Source organism: Stegostoma tigrinum, chromosome 36 (assembly GCF_030684315.1).
Source record: "Stegostoma tigrinum isolate sSteTig4 chromosome 36, sSteTig4.hap1, whole genome shotgun sequence".
Taxonomy (NCBI): domain Eukaryota; kingdom Metazoa; phylum Chordata; class Chondrichthyes; order Orectolobiformes; family Stegostomatidae; genus Stegostoma; species Stegostoma tigrinum.
In genome coordinates this window covers 7855935-7872968 of record NC_081389.1, presented here as the reverse complement: position 1 = coordinate 7872968, position 17034 = coordinate 7855935, and the positions used below count along the sequence as shown (strand labels likewise).

The 17034-nt window shown below is 46.5% G+C and overlaps 1 protein-coding gene across 2 annotated transcripts in view; it reads left to right on the top strand.

Annotated features, from left to right (window-relative positions):
* The first annotated feature begins 906 nt into the window (after positions 1-906).
* ice2 (interactor of little elongator complex ELL subunit 2) overlaps positions 907-17034 on the top strand; it is a 91781-nt gene continuing 75653 nt past the window's right edge. The window contains exons 1-4 of one of the 2 annotated variants that reach the window (XM_048520685.1): positions 907-944; positions 2217-2321; positions 12404-12680; positions 15596-15715. In XM_048520685.1, coding sequence (XP_048376642.1) covers positions 931-944; positions 2217-2321; positions 12404-12680; positions 15596-15715 — 516 coding nt within the window. In that variant the 5' untranslated portion in view covers positions 907-930. Of the gene's footprint in view, positions 945-2215; positions 2322-12403; positions 12681-15595; positions 15716-17034 lie in introns of those variants that run through there. The other variant, XM_048520686.1, reaches the window with a different exon arrangement.

Here is a 17034-nt window from a genome sequence, read left to right as displayed (position 1 = left end):
TCCAATCAAAAAGAAGGTCTTAATGAGAAGAATGAACCACTGGGATGAACAGAGGCCATTGAGTACTAAATCAAAATCCAAGCCTATCAAGCAATGGGCTAGAGCATTGGGTTTTTCTTTTAGAAATCCACAGGAGATGATTAAAAAGCTATATGAGAAGAAAGAGAATAGCCTAAGCAAGTGTGGACTTGGTGGATGCAGCTGGGGAATTGACAACTGGAAAATGGCAGGTAATTTAAACCAGTATTTTGCACCTGTTTTCACAATAGAGGGCATTATTAGCAACCCAAAATTAAGAGACAAGCAAGGTGCTAAAGGGAGAAAAGATATTGTAATAGTTTCTATCACAGGGGATGAAGTATTTGTGAATCTAATGGGACTAAAGGTAGACAGGTTGCTCGGACTTGATAGCCTGAAAGCAAAGGCTTTAAAGGAAATGGTTGCAGAGAGAATCATCAAAATATTCCAGAATTCACTTAATTCCCAGATTCTTGTCCTGTAGCGGTGGGAGACAGAATGTGGGGCAGTGTTTTACTGAGTTCGGTATTTGTTTTACTGTAGTCCAGTGTTTATCTCAGGCTCACTTTATTTTAAAATAAAATATCTTCACATATTGAGCTTTTGGCATTTATTGTTCTTGCTCATTCTTAATCTACAGGCAAGAAGTTTTTAGTGGCAGATCAGCCACTACCCCCTTTCTATCAAATTAATTTATTAAACTGGAATCATCAAGTGTTGTTGGAGATTAGAGCCTCAGGCAGGCGCCCTGTGTACTGCTGGTTGTGCTTCAGAGTATTACTGAGCTTAGTGTTAAGTGTAAACTTTACTGTAATTGTACTTAATGTTGGGTTTTCTTTCTGCCGCTCGGGCGGAACGTTTCTCCGCGGTACCCGGGAGCCGGGGGGGAGGGGTTTGAGTGCGGACTGGAAGATGGCGCTGTCCTGGTGAGGGGGCCGGGGATTTAGCACGAAGGGATGGGGTTCGGGGGGGGAATCTGTTGTCTCGGAGCCGCGGGTTTTTGTTGGGATCTTTATGTGTAAACGGGGTGGGGAGGGGTTAGGATCGGGGGAAAGGTGAATGAGGAGGCAGAGGAGGAGGAGGGGAGGGGAGGATGAGGGGTAAGGGGGGCGTTGGGGCAGTGTGAGGGAGGGGGAGGGGCAATGAGGGAGGGGGAGGGGCAATGAGGGAGGGGGAGGGGGAAGGGGAGGGGCAATGGGGGAAGGGGAGGGGCAATGAGGGAGGGGGAAGGGGGAATGAGGGAGGGGGAGGGGGAAGGGGGAATGAGGGAGGGGGAGGGGCAATGAGGGAGGGGGAGGGGGAAGGGGAGGGGCAATGAGGGAGGGGGAGGGGGAAGGGGAGGGGCAATGAGGGAGGGGAAGGGGAGGGGCAATGAGGGAGGGGGAGGGGGAAGGGGGATTGAGGGAGGGGGAAGGGGAGGGGCAATGGGGGAGGGGGAAGGGGAGGGGGAGGGGGAAGGGGAGGGGCAATGGGGGAAGGGGATGGGGAGGGGCAATGGGGGAAGGGGAGGGGCAATGAGGGAGGGGGAAGGGGGAATGAGGGAGGGGCAATGAGGGAGGGGGAAGGGGGATTGAGGGAGGGGGAAGGGGAGGGGCAATGAGGGAGGGGGAGGGGCAATGAGGGGGAGGGGCAATGGGGGGGCAGAGGGGGAGGGGGGAGGAGGAAGGGGAGCGGCAATGAGGGAGGGGAGCGGCAGTGAGGGAGGGGAAGGGGCAATGATGGGGAGGGGCAATTGGGAGAGGGGGAGGGGCAATGAGGGAGGGGGAGGAAAGAACAATGGGGAGAGGTGGGAGGAAGGATGGGGTTGGGCAATGGGGAGAGGTGCAGGAGGGATGGGGACGGGCAATGGGGAGAGGTGCAGGAGGGATGGGGACAGGGGTTTTGGGGGAGGTTTGGGCAGGGCCTGGTGGAATTGGGGAATGGGAGTGGGATGGAGGAGGGGAGAGGGAATGGGGGAAGGAATCAGGGGAGTGGGAAATGGGTGGGTATGGTGTGAGAGGGGATTTTGGGGGGGGTAGTGACAGTGTAGGGATGGGTGACTGAAAGTGGGAAATGGGGAAGTGGTTGTAGTGCTCGTGGTGGAGGCAAATGTGTATTAAATAGTAACGCACTGGTCGTGAACGTTGAGAAATCTGTATAAGTTCTGGGTCTTTCTGCTGCCACTGACTCCACCTTTTCCATTTTGTTTGTTAACACAGGGATGTGGAGGCCAGGAATGGACTCCAGGAATTCTTCACGCATGAGATGTACACTCGCTACTCCATGGCCCCAACTCTCAGTGAGTTATGGGCTTTAGTTAGCAGGTGCTGGCACATTTAACACTGCCTTTCCTGTGTAATTATTCATCTGTAACACACTTTTAGATCTTCTCCCTTTAAACTGAATGGAGACATATGTGGTAAATCTGAGGTTGTTGATTTTGGATCTAGAACAGGACACTTTCTGAATGGTGACAAACTAGAATCAGTGGAAATCTTGAGGATCCAGGCATAAACTGATTAAAATATTATGAACAGCTGTACAAAATGTTCCAAAACACGAATAATAAACCAGATTTAATAACCAGACGAATGGAATACAACCTAGTATTCAGCTGTACAAAACCCTGGTTTAAGGGGTCTTGAGGCACTGTAGTAGTGCCGTTTCCTCTGGACAAGCAGGTCTGAGTTCACGTCCCACCTGAACAGATTGCTTAGGAATCTATCGATAAAACTTACAAAATCCTGGATAGGTGCCGCTTGCAGAACGCTGAGCAGTTTTTGGGCTTCACACGGGTGGAGATATTCGCTGAGAGAGGACATTGGGCATCATTCTAGTAAATGTACACAGAGTTGAGTTACGAAGAAAGACTCCACAAACTCTGGTTGTGCTCACTGGAATGTAAAAGATTCAGGTGCGATTTGGTCAATTTTTAAAACATTGCGGTCTCCCTACTGCATTCCTGCTGGTAGGAAGGCGGGCATTGTCTAAACTTCGGAGCAGAATCTTTAAGGTATGATGTATGAGAGCAATTCTAATCTCAAAAATAAGTTTTTAGTTAGAATTGTCTTATGCAAATGACAATTGATGCTAGATGGGTTGTTGGTTTTAACTCTGTGATCGATAGTTATTTTTATCAGACGTGTTAACAGCAATGGCTGGTTGGTCATAGCTAAACCATGATCATTGGTAAGCTGAACTGAATGTTTGTCTCACTTCTCACTTTTTGCACCTAGCTGAGAGGAGAACAGCAGCAGTGGGTCGTGAGTGGGAGTGGATAGCAGCTGTATAGGGATTATAATTTGAACAGTCAAATAATGGGTGGCACAGTGCACTGCTCACAACACCACAAACCCAGGTTCAATTCCACCCTCTGGCAATTGTCTGTGTGGAGTTTGTATGCACTCCCCCGTGTCTGTGTGCCTTTCCCCCTGGGTGCTCCAGTTTCCTCTGACAGCAAAGGATGTGCAGGTTAGGTGGATTGACCTTGCAACATACCCGATAGTGTCCAGGGATGTTGAGACTGTGTGGGTCTGCCATGGGGTAGGGAGAAATTTCATTACTCAGACCAGGTTAAAGCTGTGGAATTTCCCACCCCAAATGGCTGTGCCTGATCTTGATCAACTGGGACAATGGGCTGAGGAGTGGCAGATGGATTTTAATTTGGAGAAATATGAGAAATTGCATTTTGGGAAAATTTAAGAAAGGCTGAACTTAGACGATTAATGTTAGGTCCTTGGGTAGTGTTGTGAAACAGAGACCTAGGGCTTCAGGTACTCAATTCTTTGAAGTCACAAGCAGACAAGTGACTTTAACTTTCCTAATATTGATTGGAACCTCCTTCGAGCAGAAGATTTGAATGGAGCTGTTTTTGTAAGGTGTGTTCAGGAGGGTTTCCTAACGCAGTACGTTGACAGGCCGACGAGGGGAGAGGCCATTCTAGACTTGGTGCTCGGAAACGAGCCGGGGCAGGTATCAGATCTTGTGGTGGGAGAGCATTTTGGTGATAGTGACCATAACAGTCTCTCATTCTACATAGCTATGGAGAAGGAGAGGATTAGGCAGAATGGGAGGATATTTAATTGGGGAAGAGGAAACTATGATGCGATTAGACACGAGTTAGGAAGCATGGACTGGGAGCAGTTGTTCCATGGTAAGGGAACTATAGACATGTGGAGATGGTTTAAGGAACAGTTGTTGGGAGTGATGAGTAAATATGTCCCTCTGAGACAGGCAAGACGGGGTAAGATAAAGGAACCTTGGATGACGAGAGCGGTGGAGCTTCTAGTGAAAAGGAAGAAGGTAGCTTACATAAGGTGGAGGAAGCTAGGGTCAAGTTCAGCTAGAGGGGATTACATGCAGGCAAGGAAGGAGCTCAAAAATGGTCTGAGGAGAGCCAGGAGGGGGCACGAGAAAGGCTTGGCAGAAGGAATCCGGGAAAACACAAAGGCATTTTACACTTACGTGAGGAATAAGAGAATGGTCAAAGAAAGAGTAGGGCCGATCAGGGATAGCATAGGGAACTTGTGTGTGGAGCCTGAGGAGGTAGGGGAAGCCCTAAATGAGTTTTTTGCTTCTGTCTTTACGAAAGAAACGACCTGTGTAGTGAATGAAACCTTTGAAGAGCAGGTGTGCATGCTGGAATGGATAGAGATAGAGGAAGCTGATGTACTGAAAATTTTGTCAAACATTAAGATTGACAAGTCGCCAGGCCCGGATCAGATTTGTCCTCGGCTGCTTTGGGAAGCGAGAAATGCAATTGCTTCGCCACTTGCGAAGATCTTTGCATCCTCGCTCTCCACTGGAGTCGTACCTGAGGACTGGAGAGAGGCAAATGTAATTCCTCTCTTCAAGAAAGGAAATAGGGAAATCCCCGGCAATTATAGACCGGTAAGTCTCACGTCTGTCGTCTGCAAGGTGTTAGAAAGGATTCTGAGGGATAAGATTTATGACCATCTGGAAGAGCATGGCTTGATCAAATACAGTCAACACGGCTTTGTGAGGGGTAGGTCATGCCTTACAAACCTTATCGAGTTTTTTGAGGATGTGACTAGTAAGGTTGATGAGGGTCAAGCTGTGGATGTGGTGTATATGGACTTCAGTAAGGCATTTGATAAGGTTCCCCATGGAAGGCTCATTCAGAAGGTCAGGAGGAATGGGATACAGGGGAACTTAGCTGCTTGGATACAGAATTGGCTGGCCAACAGAAGACAGCGAGTGGTAGTAGAAGGAAAATATTCTGCCTGGAAGTCAGTGGTGAGTGGGGTTCCACAGGGCTCTGTCCTTGGGCCTCTACTGTTTGTAATTTTTATTAATGACTTGGACGAGGGAATTGAAGGATGGGTCAGCAAGTTTGCAGACGACACAAAGGTCGGAGGTGTCGTTGACAGTGTAGAGGGCTGTTGTAGGCTGCAGCGGGACATTGACAGGATGCAGAGATGGGCTGAGAGGTGGCAGATGGAGTTCAACCTGGATAAATGCGAGGTGATGCATTTTGGAAGGTCGAATTTGAAAGCTGAGTACAGGATTAAGGATAGGATTCTTGGCAGCGTGGAGGAACAGAGGGATCTTGGTGTGCAGATACATAGATCCCTTAAAATGGCCACCCAAGTGGACAGGGTTGTTAAGAAAGCATATGGTGTTTTGGCTTTCATTAACAGGGGGATTGAGTTTAAGAGTCGTGAGATCTTGTTGCAGCTCTATAAAACTTTGGTTAGGCCGCACTTGGAATACTGCGTCCAGTTCTGGGCGCCCTATTATAGGAAAGATGTGGATGCTTTGGAGAGGGTTCAGAGGAGGTTTACCAGGATGCTGCCTGGACTGGAGGGCTTATCTTATGAAGAGAGGTTGACTGAGCTCGGTCTCTTTTCATTGGAGAAAAGGAGGAGGAGAGGGGACCTAATTGAGGTATACAAGATAATGAGAGGCATAGATAGAGTCGATAGCCAGAGACTATTTCCCAGGGCAGAAATGGCTAGCACGAGGGGTCATAGTTTTAAGCTGGTTGGTGGAAAGTATAGAGGGGATGTCAGAGGCAGGTTCTTTACGCAGAGAGTTGTGAGAGCATGGAATGCGTTGCCAGCAGCAGTTGTGGAAGCAAGGTCATTGGGGTCATTTAAGAGACTGCTGGACATGCATATGGTCACAGAAATTTGAGGGTGCATCCATGAGGATCAATGGTCGGCACAACATTGTGGGCTGAAGGGCCTGTTCTGTGCTGTACTGTTCTATGTTCTATGTTCTATGTTCAGACAGCGTGGGTAAGAAAACGTTCAGCACACGTGCCCTCATTGCTCAGAGCTTTCATTGTAGGCATTGGGATGTCATGTCAAGCTTATACAGGATGTTGATGTGACCTCTTCTGGAGTACTGTGTGCAGATTGGAAAGGCTGGGACCTTTTTCACCAGAGAGTAAGATGCTGAGGGGTGACCTTATAGAGGTTTATAAAATCATGAGAGGCATGGATAAGGTGAATTTAATAGATCTTTTCCCTAATGTAAGGGAGTTCAAAACTAGGGGACAGATTTTTAAATTGAGAAGAGAAAGCCTTGAAAAGGACACGGAGGCAACTTTTTTTTTTACAGACAGTTGAGGCAGGTGACGTTACAATGTTTAAAGGACATTTTAGACAAGTACATGAAGGGAAAGTTTGGAAGGATATGGACAAAACCTGGCCAGGTGGGCTAGATTAGTTTGGGAAAATGGCCAGCATGGACTAGTTGGACTGAAGCATTGTTTCTGTGTTGTATGACTCTAAGAAATAGATTTCTACAGGCCAGAGGTATCAAGGAGTACGTGGAGAGAGCAGGAGTTAAGATCAAAGATCAACCATGGTCATATTGAATGGTAGAATGGGCTTGATAGGCTGAATAGCCAGGAGCAAGGAAATGCTTTGATATTTCTGATTGTAACACTGTGCCAGCCATTGAAAAACCAAGCTCTCAACCTTTAATGTGAACACTGTGAGTGTGGATGCTTGACAGATCATAGCTGAATGTTTAAATAATTTCCCTGCCTGTTCCTGGCTGTGTCTGAAGGGCAGGTGTGTAGGTTGAGTCAGTTGCTCTCTGCATTTATTCTGTTGTCTTTGGCCTGTTTAACTGCTTCATGTTGACTGAGACTAAATATAATTATTAGAAGCACAGCTGTCAGCCATTGGACAGTGGTAACACTCTCAGCACTGAATCATTTGTGGATTTCAGGCCAATCTAGAGATGTGAACAAAAAATACAGGCTGATGTTGACCAAAGAGTATAAGAGTAGGAAAGTCTACCTACAACTCTACGGGGTGCTGGTCAGACCACATCTGGAGTGCTGTAAAGCAGTTTTGACTCCTGTAATTAAGCATTCCACTGGGGGCAGTATAGAGACAGATTGTTAGAATGGTTTCTGGTATGGAGGGACTGGTTGGGTATCCTCCTGTTCACCCTCCTAGTCAGATCGTTATCCACTCCCCTGTCTGTCCAACTGTTGTTCTTTTCCTTTGGGCTCTGGCCCCACTTATTATTTACGCCTCACCCCCCTCCCTCCCCCGCCAACCAACCTATCTTCCTCATGTAAATCAACAATTTCCAAACAATCAACAACATCAGTTCTCAGGAAGGGTCACTGGACCTGAAATGTTAACTCTGATATCCCTTCAATGATGCTGCTGGACCTGCTGAGCTTTTCCAGCAACTTCTGTTTTTGTTAAACAGTTTGGGACACTACTCACTGGAGTTTAGAAGAATGACAAATAATCTCATTGAAAAATACAGAAATTTTAAGGGATTTGACAAGGTAAATGCTGAGAGGATTTTTCCCGTCCTTGGGGAGTCTAAGACCAGAGGACACAGTGTCAGAATAAGGGGGCACAGGTTTAAGACTGAGATGAGGACAAATTTCTTCTCTCAGGGGGTTCAGAGCCTTTGGAAGATAGCTGTGGGGGCAGAGTGCTTGTGTTTTTAAGGATGAGATCGATAGATTCTTGATCAGTCACGGAATATAGGGGAAAGGGCAGGAAAGCAGACGTGAGGAATGTTGGATCAGCCATGATCACATTGAATGGTGGAGCAGGCTCGAGGGGCTGAATGGCCTACTCCAATTTCTAATGGTTTGAGTGCTACACTTGCCCTGGTGTGAGGTCTTGACGATTATTGGATAACATCTCTACCTCTGGGTCAAAAGCCCGTCACCAGGACTGGGTGGCTGGAGGGGAGCGGGGGCAGTGCGGAGGTGAAATTGTGTTGGAGGAAGATGTAAGAACAAGTGCTGAACAAAAAAAAGATTTTCTTTTGGTCAGGACACTAAGTTGAGACCCTATCTTTCCTCTTAGTTATAAAGTCTGTCCAACTTGTCAATGCTGACCAGATGTCAGGTATAAATCTAGCTCTATTTATTAGCATTTGGCTTATCTCTCTCAATCCTTTTTATCCATATACCCATCTAGATGCCTTTTAAATCTTGTATTTGTATCAGGCTCCACCACTACTTCTGGCAGCTTATTCCATACACGCACCACCCTCTGTGTGAAAGAATTACTCTTCAGGTCCCTTTTAAATCTTTTCCCCTCTCACCTTAAACCTGTGCCATCTAATTTGGGGGTCCCCTACCCTGGGGTAAAGACCTTTCCTATTTACTCTGTTCGTGCCCCTCATGATTTTATAAACCTCTCGAAGGTTGTCCCTCAGTCTCTAACACTCCAAGGAAAGTAGCCCCAGCCTATTCAGCCTCTCTCTATAGCTCAAACTCTCCAACCCTGGCAACATCCTTATAAATCTTTTCTGAACCCATTCAAGTTTCACAACATCCTTCCTATTAGCAGGGAATCCAGAATTGCATGCAGTACTCCTGTACGGCTGCAACGTAATCTCCCAAATCCTACACTCACACTATCAATAAAGAAAATCATACCAAATGCCTTCATCAGTATCCTTTCCTATCTACGTGCAACTCCACTTTCAAGGAACCATAAATCTGCACTCCAAGGTCTCTTTATTCAACAACACTCCCCAGGACCTTGTGTTACGGTATACACATTAAGTGTATAAGTCTTGCCCCAATTTGCTTTCCACAATGTAGAACTCACATTTATGTAAATCAAAATCCATCTGCCACTCCTTGGCCCATCTGGTCAAGATGCTGGTACTCTGAGGTAACCTTCTTTGCTGTCCACCACACCACCAATTTTGGTGTCATCTGCAAACTTGCTAACCATCCCTCCAGTGTTCACATCCAGATCATTTGTATAAGTCGTGCCTGAACAATCGTGCTATGGTGATGTGGGGTGAGAGAGTTCCTTATGGGGCCCTGCCGAATATTTCTCCCTTGACCAACTCCACAAGACAGTGCGTCTTCTTACTGTTTCTGTGTTTGTGCGATCTTTTTGTGAACTCGACCTGTGGGTCGGAGCTGTCTCAGACACTGCATGCACCTCTACAGCACGTTTCTGAGGGAGGTTGACGCTGGTGAGGAAAGTAATATCTTCTCGTTAACTTTACGCATCCAATTGTGCAGCAGCTCTGTTTCTCTCTGCGCACGGATGGCTGCCGGATCTGCCTTGTCTGTCCAGCAATTTCTGTTTTGTTTCAGATCTCCACAATATGCTGTTCTTTGGGGGGATTTTTTTGAATGGATTATTGACTTCTGTTTCAGTGGGGGCAGAGTTTGCCCCTCTGTTGCTCACAGCCTAACTCTGTGACTGCCACAGATAGTTTGAGTGCATTTTTTAATTCTCTCTACAATGTACTGAGGCTTTGCAGAGTCAGACTCCCCACCCACCCACCCACCCCCCCCGCACCCACCCACCCCCCCCCCACTGTTTGACTGCAACACAGTTGTGTGTGTGTGTGAGAGAGATAATGGGAACTGCAGATGCTGGAGAATCCAAGATAATAAAATGTGAGGCTGGATGAACACAGCAGGCCAAGCAGCATCTCAGGAGCACAAAAGCTGACATTTTAGGCCTAGACCCTTCTTCAGAGAGGGGGATGGGGTGAGGGTTCTGGAATAAATAGGGAGAGAGGAGGAGGCGGACTGAAGATGGAGAGAAAAGAAGATAGGTGGAGAGGAGAGTATAGGTGGGGAGGTAGGGAGGGGATAGGTCGGTCCAGGGAAGACGGACAGGTCAAGGAGGTGGGATGAGGTTAGTAGGTAGGAGATGGGGGTGCGGCTTGGGGTGGGAGGAAGGGATGGGTGAGAGGTAGGACAGGTTAGGGAGGCAGAGACAGGTTGGACTGGTTTTGGGATGCAGTGGGTGGAGGGGAAGAGCTGGGCTGGTTGTGTGGTGCAGTTGGGGGAGGGGACGAACTGGGCTGGTTTAGGGATGCGGTGGGTGAAGGGGAGATCTTGAAGCTGGTGAAGTTCACATTGATACCATTAGGCTGCAGGGTTCCCAAGCGGAATATGAGTTGCTGTTCCTGCAACCTTCGGGTGGCATCATTGTGGCACTGCAGGAGGCCCATGATGGACATGTCATCTAAAGAATGGGAGGGGGAGTGGAAATGGTTTGCGACTGGGAGGTGCAGTTGTTTGTTGCGAACCGAGCGGAGGTGTTCTGCAAAGCGGTCCCCAAGCCTCCGCTAGGTTTCCCCAATGTAGAGGAAGCCACACCGGGTACAGTGGATGCAGTATACCACATTGGCAGATGTGCAGGTGAACCTCTGCTTAATGTGGAATGTCATCTTGGGGCGGGGTAGGGGTGAGGGAGGAGGTGTAGGGGCAAGTGTAGCATTTTCTGCGGTTGCAGGGGAAGGTGCCGGGTGTGTGTGTGTGTCTACAGTGATAGTAACAAGGTCTGCCTGGTGGTATAGAACGAGCTCCCTGCCTGGAGCTGGTAACCTGATCCAATCAGGGATCTCCCATTTTGAGGCCCACCTGACTGACCCTGTTCCAATGACTGCAGTCTCCATCCTGTAGACCAGGGGCTCCTACCCTGACCCCATTTCAAGGCTGAAAAGTTGTGTTGGCTCCCTGCTCGAGAACTGTAAGGGGTTCTGGTGCTTGGCACTGAAAGAAGAGGGGATGCGGAAAGGAGAGAGTGGTGAGGGTGCTTTTTCAGAAAAGTAAAAGCCATCTGTAATTATTGCTAGGGGAGCTGGGCTTTGAGGTTATGTCCACTGTACAAAAATTGAAGTGAAAAGACTTGAAGTTGTCTCACTGTTCACTGAGTTGGAAGTCAGCTACACCTGCCTCTAGATCTCAGAGCCCCACTTTGGGAAAGCCTTATTATGGACCCTGCCTCTGGATTTACTGTAACTTCAGCAACAGTGAGAAGCCAAGTTGGATTTATCTGGCAGCCACCTTTGTGATCGATGGAATAGAGATTAAATGGACTAAATATTTGGGAGGATTACAGCTATATGTAGAGATGGGATGGTTAAGAAAGTGTTTAGCATCATTTCTGAATCCTTTTAGTACAGGAGTTGTGATGTCATGTTGAGGTCGTACAAGATGTTGGTGAAGCCTATTCTGGAGTCCTGTGTCCCGTTCTGTTCTCCCTGTTATAGGAGGGATATAATTAAGCTGGAGAAGGTTCAGAGGAGATTTACCAGGATGTTGCTGGAAATGGAAAGTTTTGTTATATAGAGAGGGTGGATAGAATCATGGAATCCCTATGGTGTGGAAACGGGCTGTTCAGCCCATTGAGTTCACACGAACACTCCAAAACACATCCCATCCAGACCCACCCTCCTATCCTAGTATTCCTGCATTTCCCATACTGAATCCACCTAGCCTGCACATCCCGGACACTCCGGACTAATTTAGCATCACCAATGCACCTAACAGCACATCTTTTGGACTGTGGAAAGAACCCGGATGAGACCGACGCAGACCCGGGGAGAATGTACAAACTCCCTGCAGACGTTCGTCTGAGGGTGAAACCGAACCCAGGCCCCTGGCGCTGTGAGGCAGCAGTGCTAACCACCGAGCCACCGTGCCACCCACACGCCTATGCGCCCAGGACTGTCTTCACTGAAGTGTCAGAGGTTGAGGGGTGACCTTGTAGAGGTTTATAAAATCGCGAGAGGTATAGACAAGATAAATGCCAGGTGCCTATTCCCTAGGATGGGGGAAATCTAATCTTGGGGGCATATTTTTAAGGTGAGAGGCAAAAGATTTGAAAAAGATGTTGGGGCAGTTTTTTTTTAAACACAGTGATTTATGTGTGGAATGAACTTCCAGGGGCAGTGGTGGGTGTGGGTGCAGCTACAGCATTTCGAGGACGTTTGGATAAGCACACGAGCAGGAAATGTTTGGTTGAATATGGGCTGAGCGCCGGTAGATGGGGCTGATTTAATTTGGGAACATGGTCAGTATGGACCCTTTGCATCCCAACACCTCCCCCAACACCCCCGACTTGTGTTGTACTGTCAGCTGGCTTTGATTCAAATCTGAATATGGCCCGTGTTTCTACATTCCTGCCAGGCAAAGAGAAGAAGGCGTTAAGTCCCCCAGCCCACCAGAAACGCAGCAGGCTCCCAAACCGAACAGCCAACCTGAGCCCTCGACTCCAGCCAATCAGACCACCAAAGCTTTGGAGATATCGTTTCCACTGCCTGAACCCAGGGTGCCCTATCCCCGGTTTTCCTCCCTCAGTGGGAAGGACCAACAAAGCTATGTGCAGTTAATGGAAAAATACAAGAATGTGCAAAGGACTGGGCGGATATCAAGAAAAATGATGACGCATCTGGCACAGTATTCTGTGAGTAAGCTGAGCTTGTGAGTTTTAAGATATCTGGCTTTGGATACCATAAATTCTGTGTGTTGGCTTTACTGTCAGTTTTCTTTGGCCCCACAGCCATTGGGTTCTGTTGTGAGCTCCTACCCACACACTTTATTGATTTCTTTCCCAAGCATCTCAAAAAACTATCTAAAATGAACTAGAGTAGTAAAGTTTCACCACGGCTTTCCTGATGTCTCCTGTTCTGTCAGCATCTGTTCCTTTCTCTGTTTACGCTGTGGACCTCAGTATGAGCTTGAAGAACAGCACCACGTCTTTCATGTAACCACTATGCCACATTTCATATTCAGATACGCAATTTTATGCTATAATTTCTATTCGTTTTGTTTATTTGTATCCCCTTTAATTACAAAATCAAAGTCACACAACTATGCCTGATGAAGGAGCAGCACCCTGAAAGCTTGTGATTTCAAATAAACCTCTTGGACTATAACCTGATGTCATGTTACTTCTGATTTTGTCCTCCACCTCCGCATCAGGGCCTTTAACAATATGTACAAAGACAGTGGCTGGGTTTTCTCGAAGCAGGAGTCGGCTACTTAACCCTTCAAAAACACCCAAAACGTCGGCCTTCCTGCTCCTCCCCTGCTGTGTTCGTCCAACTCTACACCGTGTTATCTCAGATTCTCCAGCATCCGCAATTCCTACTATCACTGGAAAAGTTCAGCAGGTCTGGCAGCATCTGTGAAGAGAAAATCAGCGCTAACCTTTTGGGTCTGGGGACCCTTCCTCAGAACTGATAGTACGTCAGTTTATAAGCAGAAAATACTGAGGGGTTAGGGAGTAAATGATAGGACAGAGCCCAAAGAGAGAGAAGAGCAGTTGAATAGACAAAGGAGTTGATAACAATCTGGCTGGGAGGGTGAGTGATTGTTAATGGGGACTCATGTTGACTAACAATAGATAGTGTGTAATGGCAGACTGTGTGATAACAAGGCCTGGTGTGTGGGGTAGGGGGCTGGGACATGGGAGAGTTTAGGCCCTAAAATTATTGAGTCCAGAGGGCTGTAGGGTCCCCAAGTTTCAACCCTTCACACTTGCTCTGCCTTGAAGTCATCACTGGTCTTCAATCTGAGCCCCACTTTCCCACATGGTATGACATTATTGACTCTGTCTAGAACACAATGGACAGCTGATCCTCCACAACGCTCTGGGGTACGGAATTTCAAAGGTATATGATCTCCGAGTGAATGTCCTTCTGCTCTCAGTCTGAAATGACTGACCCTTTATTTGGGAACTGTGACTATTCCAAACTCTCCAGCCAGGAGAAACACCCTACCCTGTGCAGCCCCTCAGTAATTTACAATATTTCATTTTTATAAATTGCAGAAATGATAGGATCTCCAAGGCTCTGTATAATCATAATAAGACCTCTTCACTCCTGTATTCCAGTCTTTTGGTAATTAAAGCTAACGTACCATTTCATAATTACTTAGCATACCAGCAAGTTAATTTTGTATGGACACCTGAGTCTCTCTGAACACCAGCGTTTCCCAGTTTCTTTTTCCCCATTTAAAACTCTTTAGCTGTTCTCCTTCCAGCCAAAGAAGAGAATTCCACTTTTCCCATATAACAAAGTGTGGAGCTGGATGAACACAGCAGGCCAAGCAGCATCTTAGGAGCACAAAAGCTGACATTTCGGGCCTAGACCCTTCTTAGCAGTTTTCCCATGTTGTATGTCGTGACCATAGGCTTCCCTGTCTGCTTCATCTGATCCAAATCCTTTTGCAACATCCTTGCTGCTTACTTTCTCCTCTCACTTTGTATCATCGTGATCTTTGACTCTATGTTTTGAACATAACAAATTCGCTGACTATGTATCTGCAGTAGCTTAGGGTGGGCAGAGGTTAATATGGCGTATAAATACTGGTGTGGACCGATTGGATTAAATGGCCTGTTTCTGTGCTGTAAGTCTGTGTATTTTCCCACTGCTGTCCTGTTTCTTTGGCAATATTTTCAACATGTTTATCTGCTCTGGTTACAGAGTCATCGTCCTCATTATTAACTACTACTTCGTTCTCAAGGTTGCTGAAAAAGCTCAGCAAGTCTGGCAACTTGTGTGAAGAAAAAAAATATCAAAGTTAATGTTTTGGGTGCAGTGACCCTTCCTCAGAATTGATGGTGGCTGGGATAACATCAGTTTGTATGCAGAAAATAGGGAGGGTGGGTGGGGTAGGGAGTAAACCCCAAAGAAAGAGAAAAACAGTTGGACAGACAAAGGATTTGATAACAATTTGGCTGGGAGGGTGAGTAGTTGCTCGTGGGAACAACTAGAGGCTCACCTGCGTGAATCAGTAATAGCCCCCATTCATCCTCCCAGCCTGATCGTTATCAAATCCCTTGTCTGTCCAACTGTTCTTCTCTCTCTTTGGGCTCTATCCTGTCATTTACACCCCACCCCACCCACCATCCCTATTTTCTGCATACAAACTGATGTTATCCCAGCCGCCATCAATTCTGAGGAAGGGTCACTGTACCTGAAACGTTAACTTTGATTTTTGTTTCTTTACATAAACTGACATTATCCCAGCCACCGAGAATGTAGAACTGCAGATGCTGGAGAATCTGAGATAACAAGGCGTAGAGCTGGATGAACACAGCAGACCAAGCAGCTCCTCTTAACAATTGCTCCTCTGCTGCTTGGCCTGCTCTGTTCATCCACCTGCACACCTTGTTATCCCAGCCACCATCAGTTCTGAGGAAGGGTCACTGGACCAGAAACATTAACTCTGTTTTTTCCTGATTTGCAGCATCCGCAGTTCTTTCGGTTTTTACTTCTTCAATCTTCTTGCCTTCTCCAGGTCATTTACTGAGGCCCTGGATTTGCCTCCAGTTAAGAATGTTTAATGCTATAATTGTGTGGGAATCTGTTACAGGAGTTGAAGAATATTGTATGGAAGGAACTGCCAGACTTTATGAAATATCTGCAGAATGTGGCGAGAATGTGTGCTGACGATTACAATATCATCTGTCCTGATGCTCTCCGTTACTCTGAGGTAACAGCCTAGGAGATATTTGTTATGGACTACGCCAGACCCCCTCAAACTATGTTAAGAAGATAACCTAGATCCTAACTTTTTCTTATTTAAAGGCAGATGTGAAGAGTCTGATCCAGACAAGAATGGTCAAACTACTCGATATTAAGCAAAACACAATTTATTTAAACACTACTTAGAAATCCAACCAAAGAAAGAGGAATTTAGAATAACAATTCTATTGGAAAACTTAACAGAATAATAGAGAATAATACTAACTGTTACTAATTAACTGTTTCAATTTTGTAACATCCCACAAACATTCCCCAAGGGGAAAAAAGGAAAAATCAGCCACAGATTCTGACATGCAAGTCCTCCAATCCAGGAGGAAAAACAATCAAGAGAAAGTTTGGCGAGAGTAGCAGCTCGGAGGCATTTACTGAAGTTTCCAACTCTGTTGAGACCCCTGATAGCTTCTGATGTTACTGAAAAACCAAAAACCCTGAAATCCTAATCGGACAGAGCTGGCCTCACCCATTCAGGCTGTTAAACAAAAACTGAAGGTCTCCCAAGTTGTTTACTCAAGTGGTGTTACCTAACCAGCTCATCATCATCTCTTGTTGAATCTCTCTCTTAAAAGAAACCAGGACAAAAAAATCCTCTTAAAGCTACAGCATTGTCAGATACTGAGCTATCTATATCTGCTCCTGTATTGAAATGTCCAGTATTTGCTTTCTCTTCTACTTTATAAACTAGGTTTAAATCCTACCATGGCAAGTGGAATTTAAGATCAATTCATAAAATCTGGAATTGGAAGCTCGTCATAGGAGTCCAGGCCTTTCAGAGGATGGTATGATTGTATGTGACAGAGATAGGGTTGGACAAGGCCATGGAGGGAGTTTATAACGAGGATATTAAATTTAAGTTTGAGACAATAGTTGCCCAGGAGCCAAAATCTGTCAGTGAAGATCAGGGAGATGGCTGAAGCGGACTAGATGTGAGACACAGGCTGCAGAGTTGTGGATGATCACATGATTCCAGCTGTTTGCAGGACCAGAAATGTATTGGGTCCACAGGGTGGTTCGTGTGTGGAATGAACTGCCAGGGCAAGATACAGGTACAGCTACAACATTTAAGAGATTTAGACAGGTATATGAATAGGAAAGGTTTAGAGGGATATGGGCCAAGAGCAGGCAAATGGGACTACTTTAGTTTTAACATGGTTGGCATGGGTGAGTTGGACCAAAAAGTCTGTTTCTTTGCTGTTGGACTGCATGAAATGATGACTGCGAAACTATTCATTTTCCCCAACCTTTTCGGGGAAGGAAATCTGCTCATCT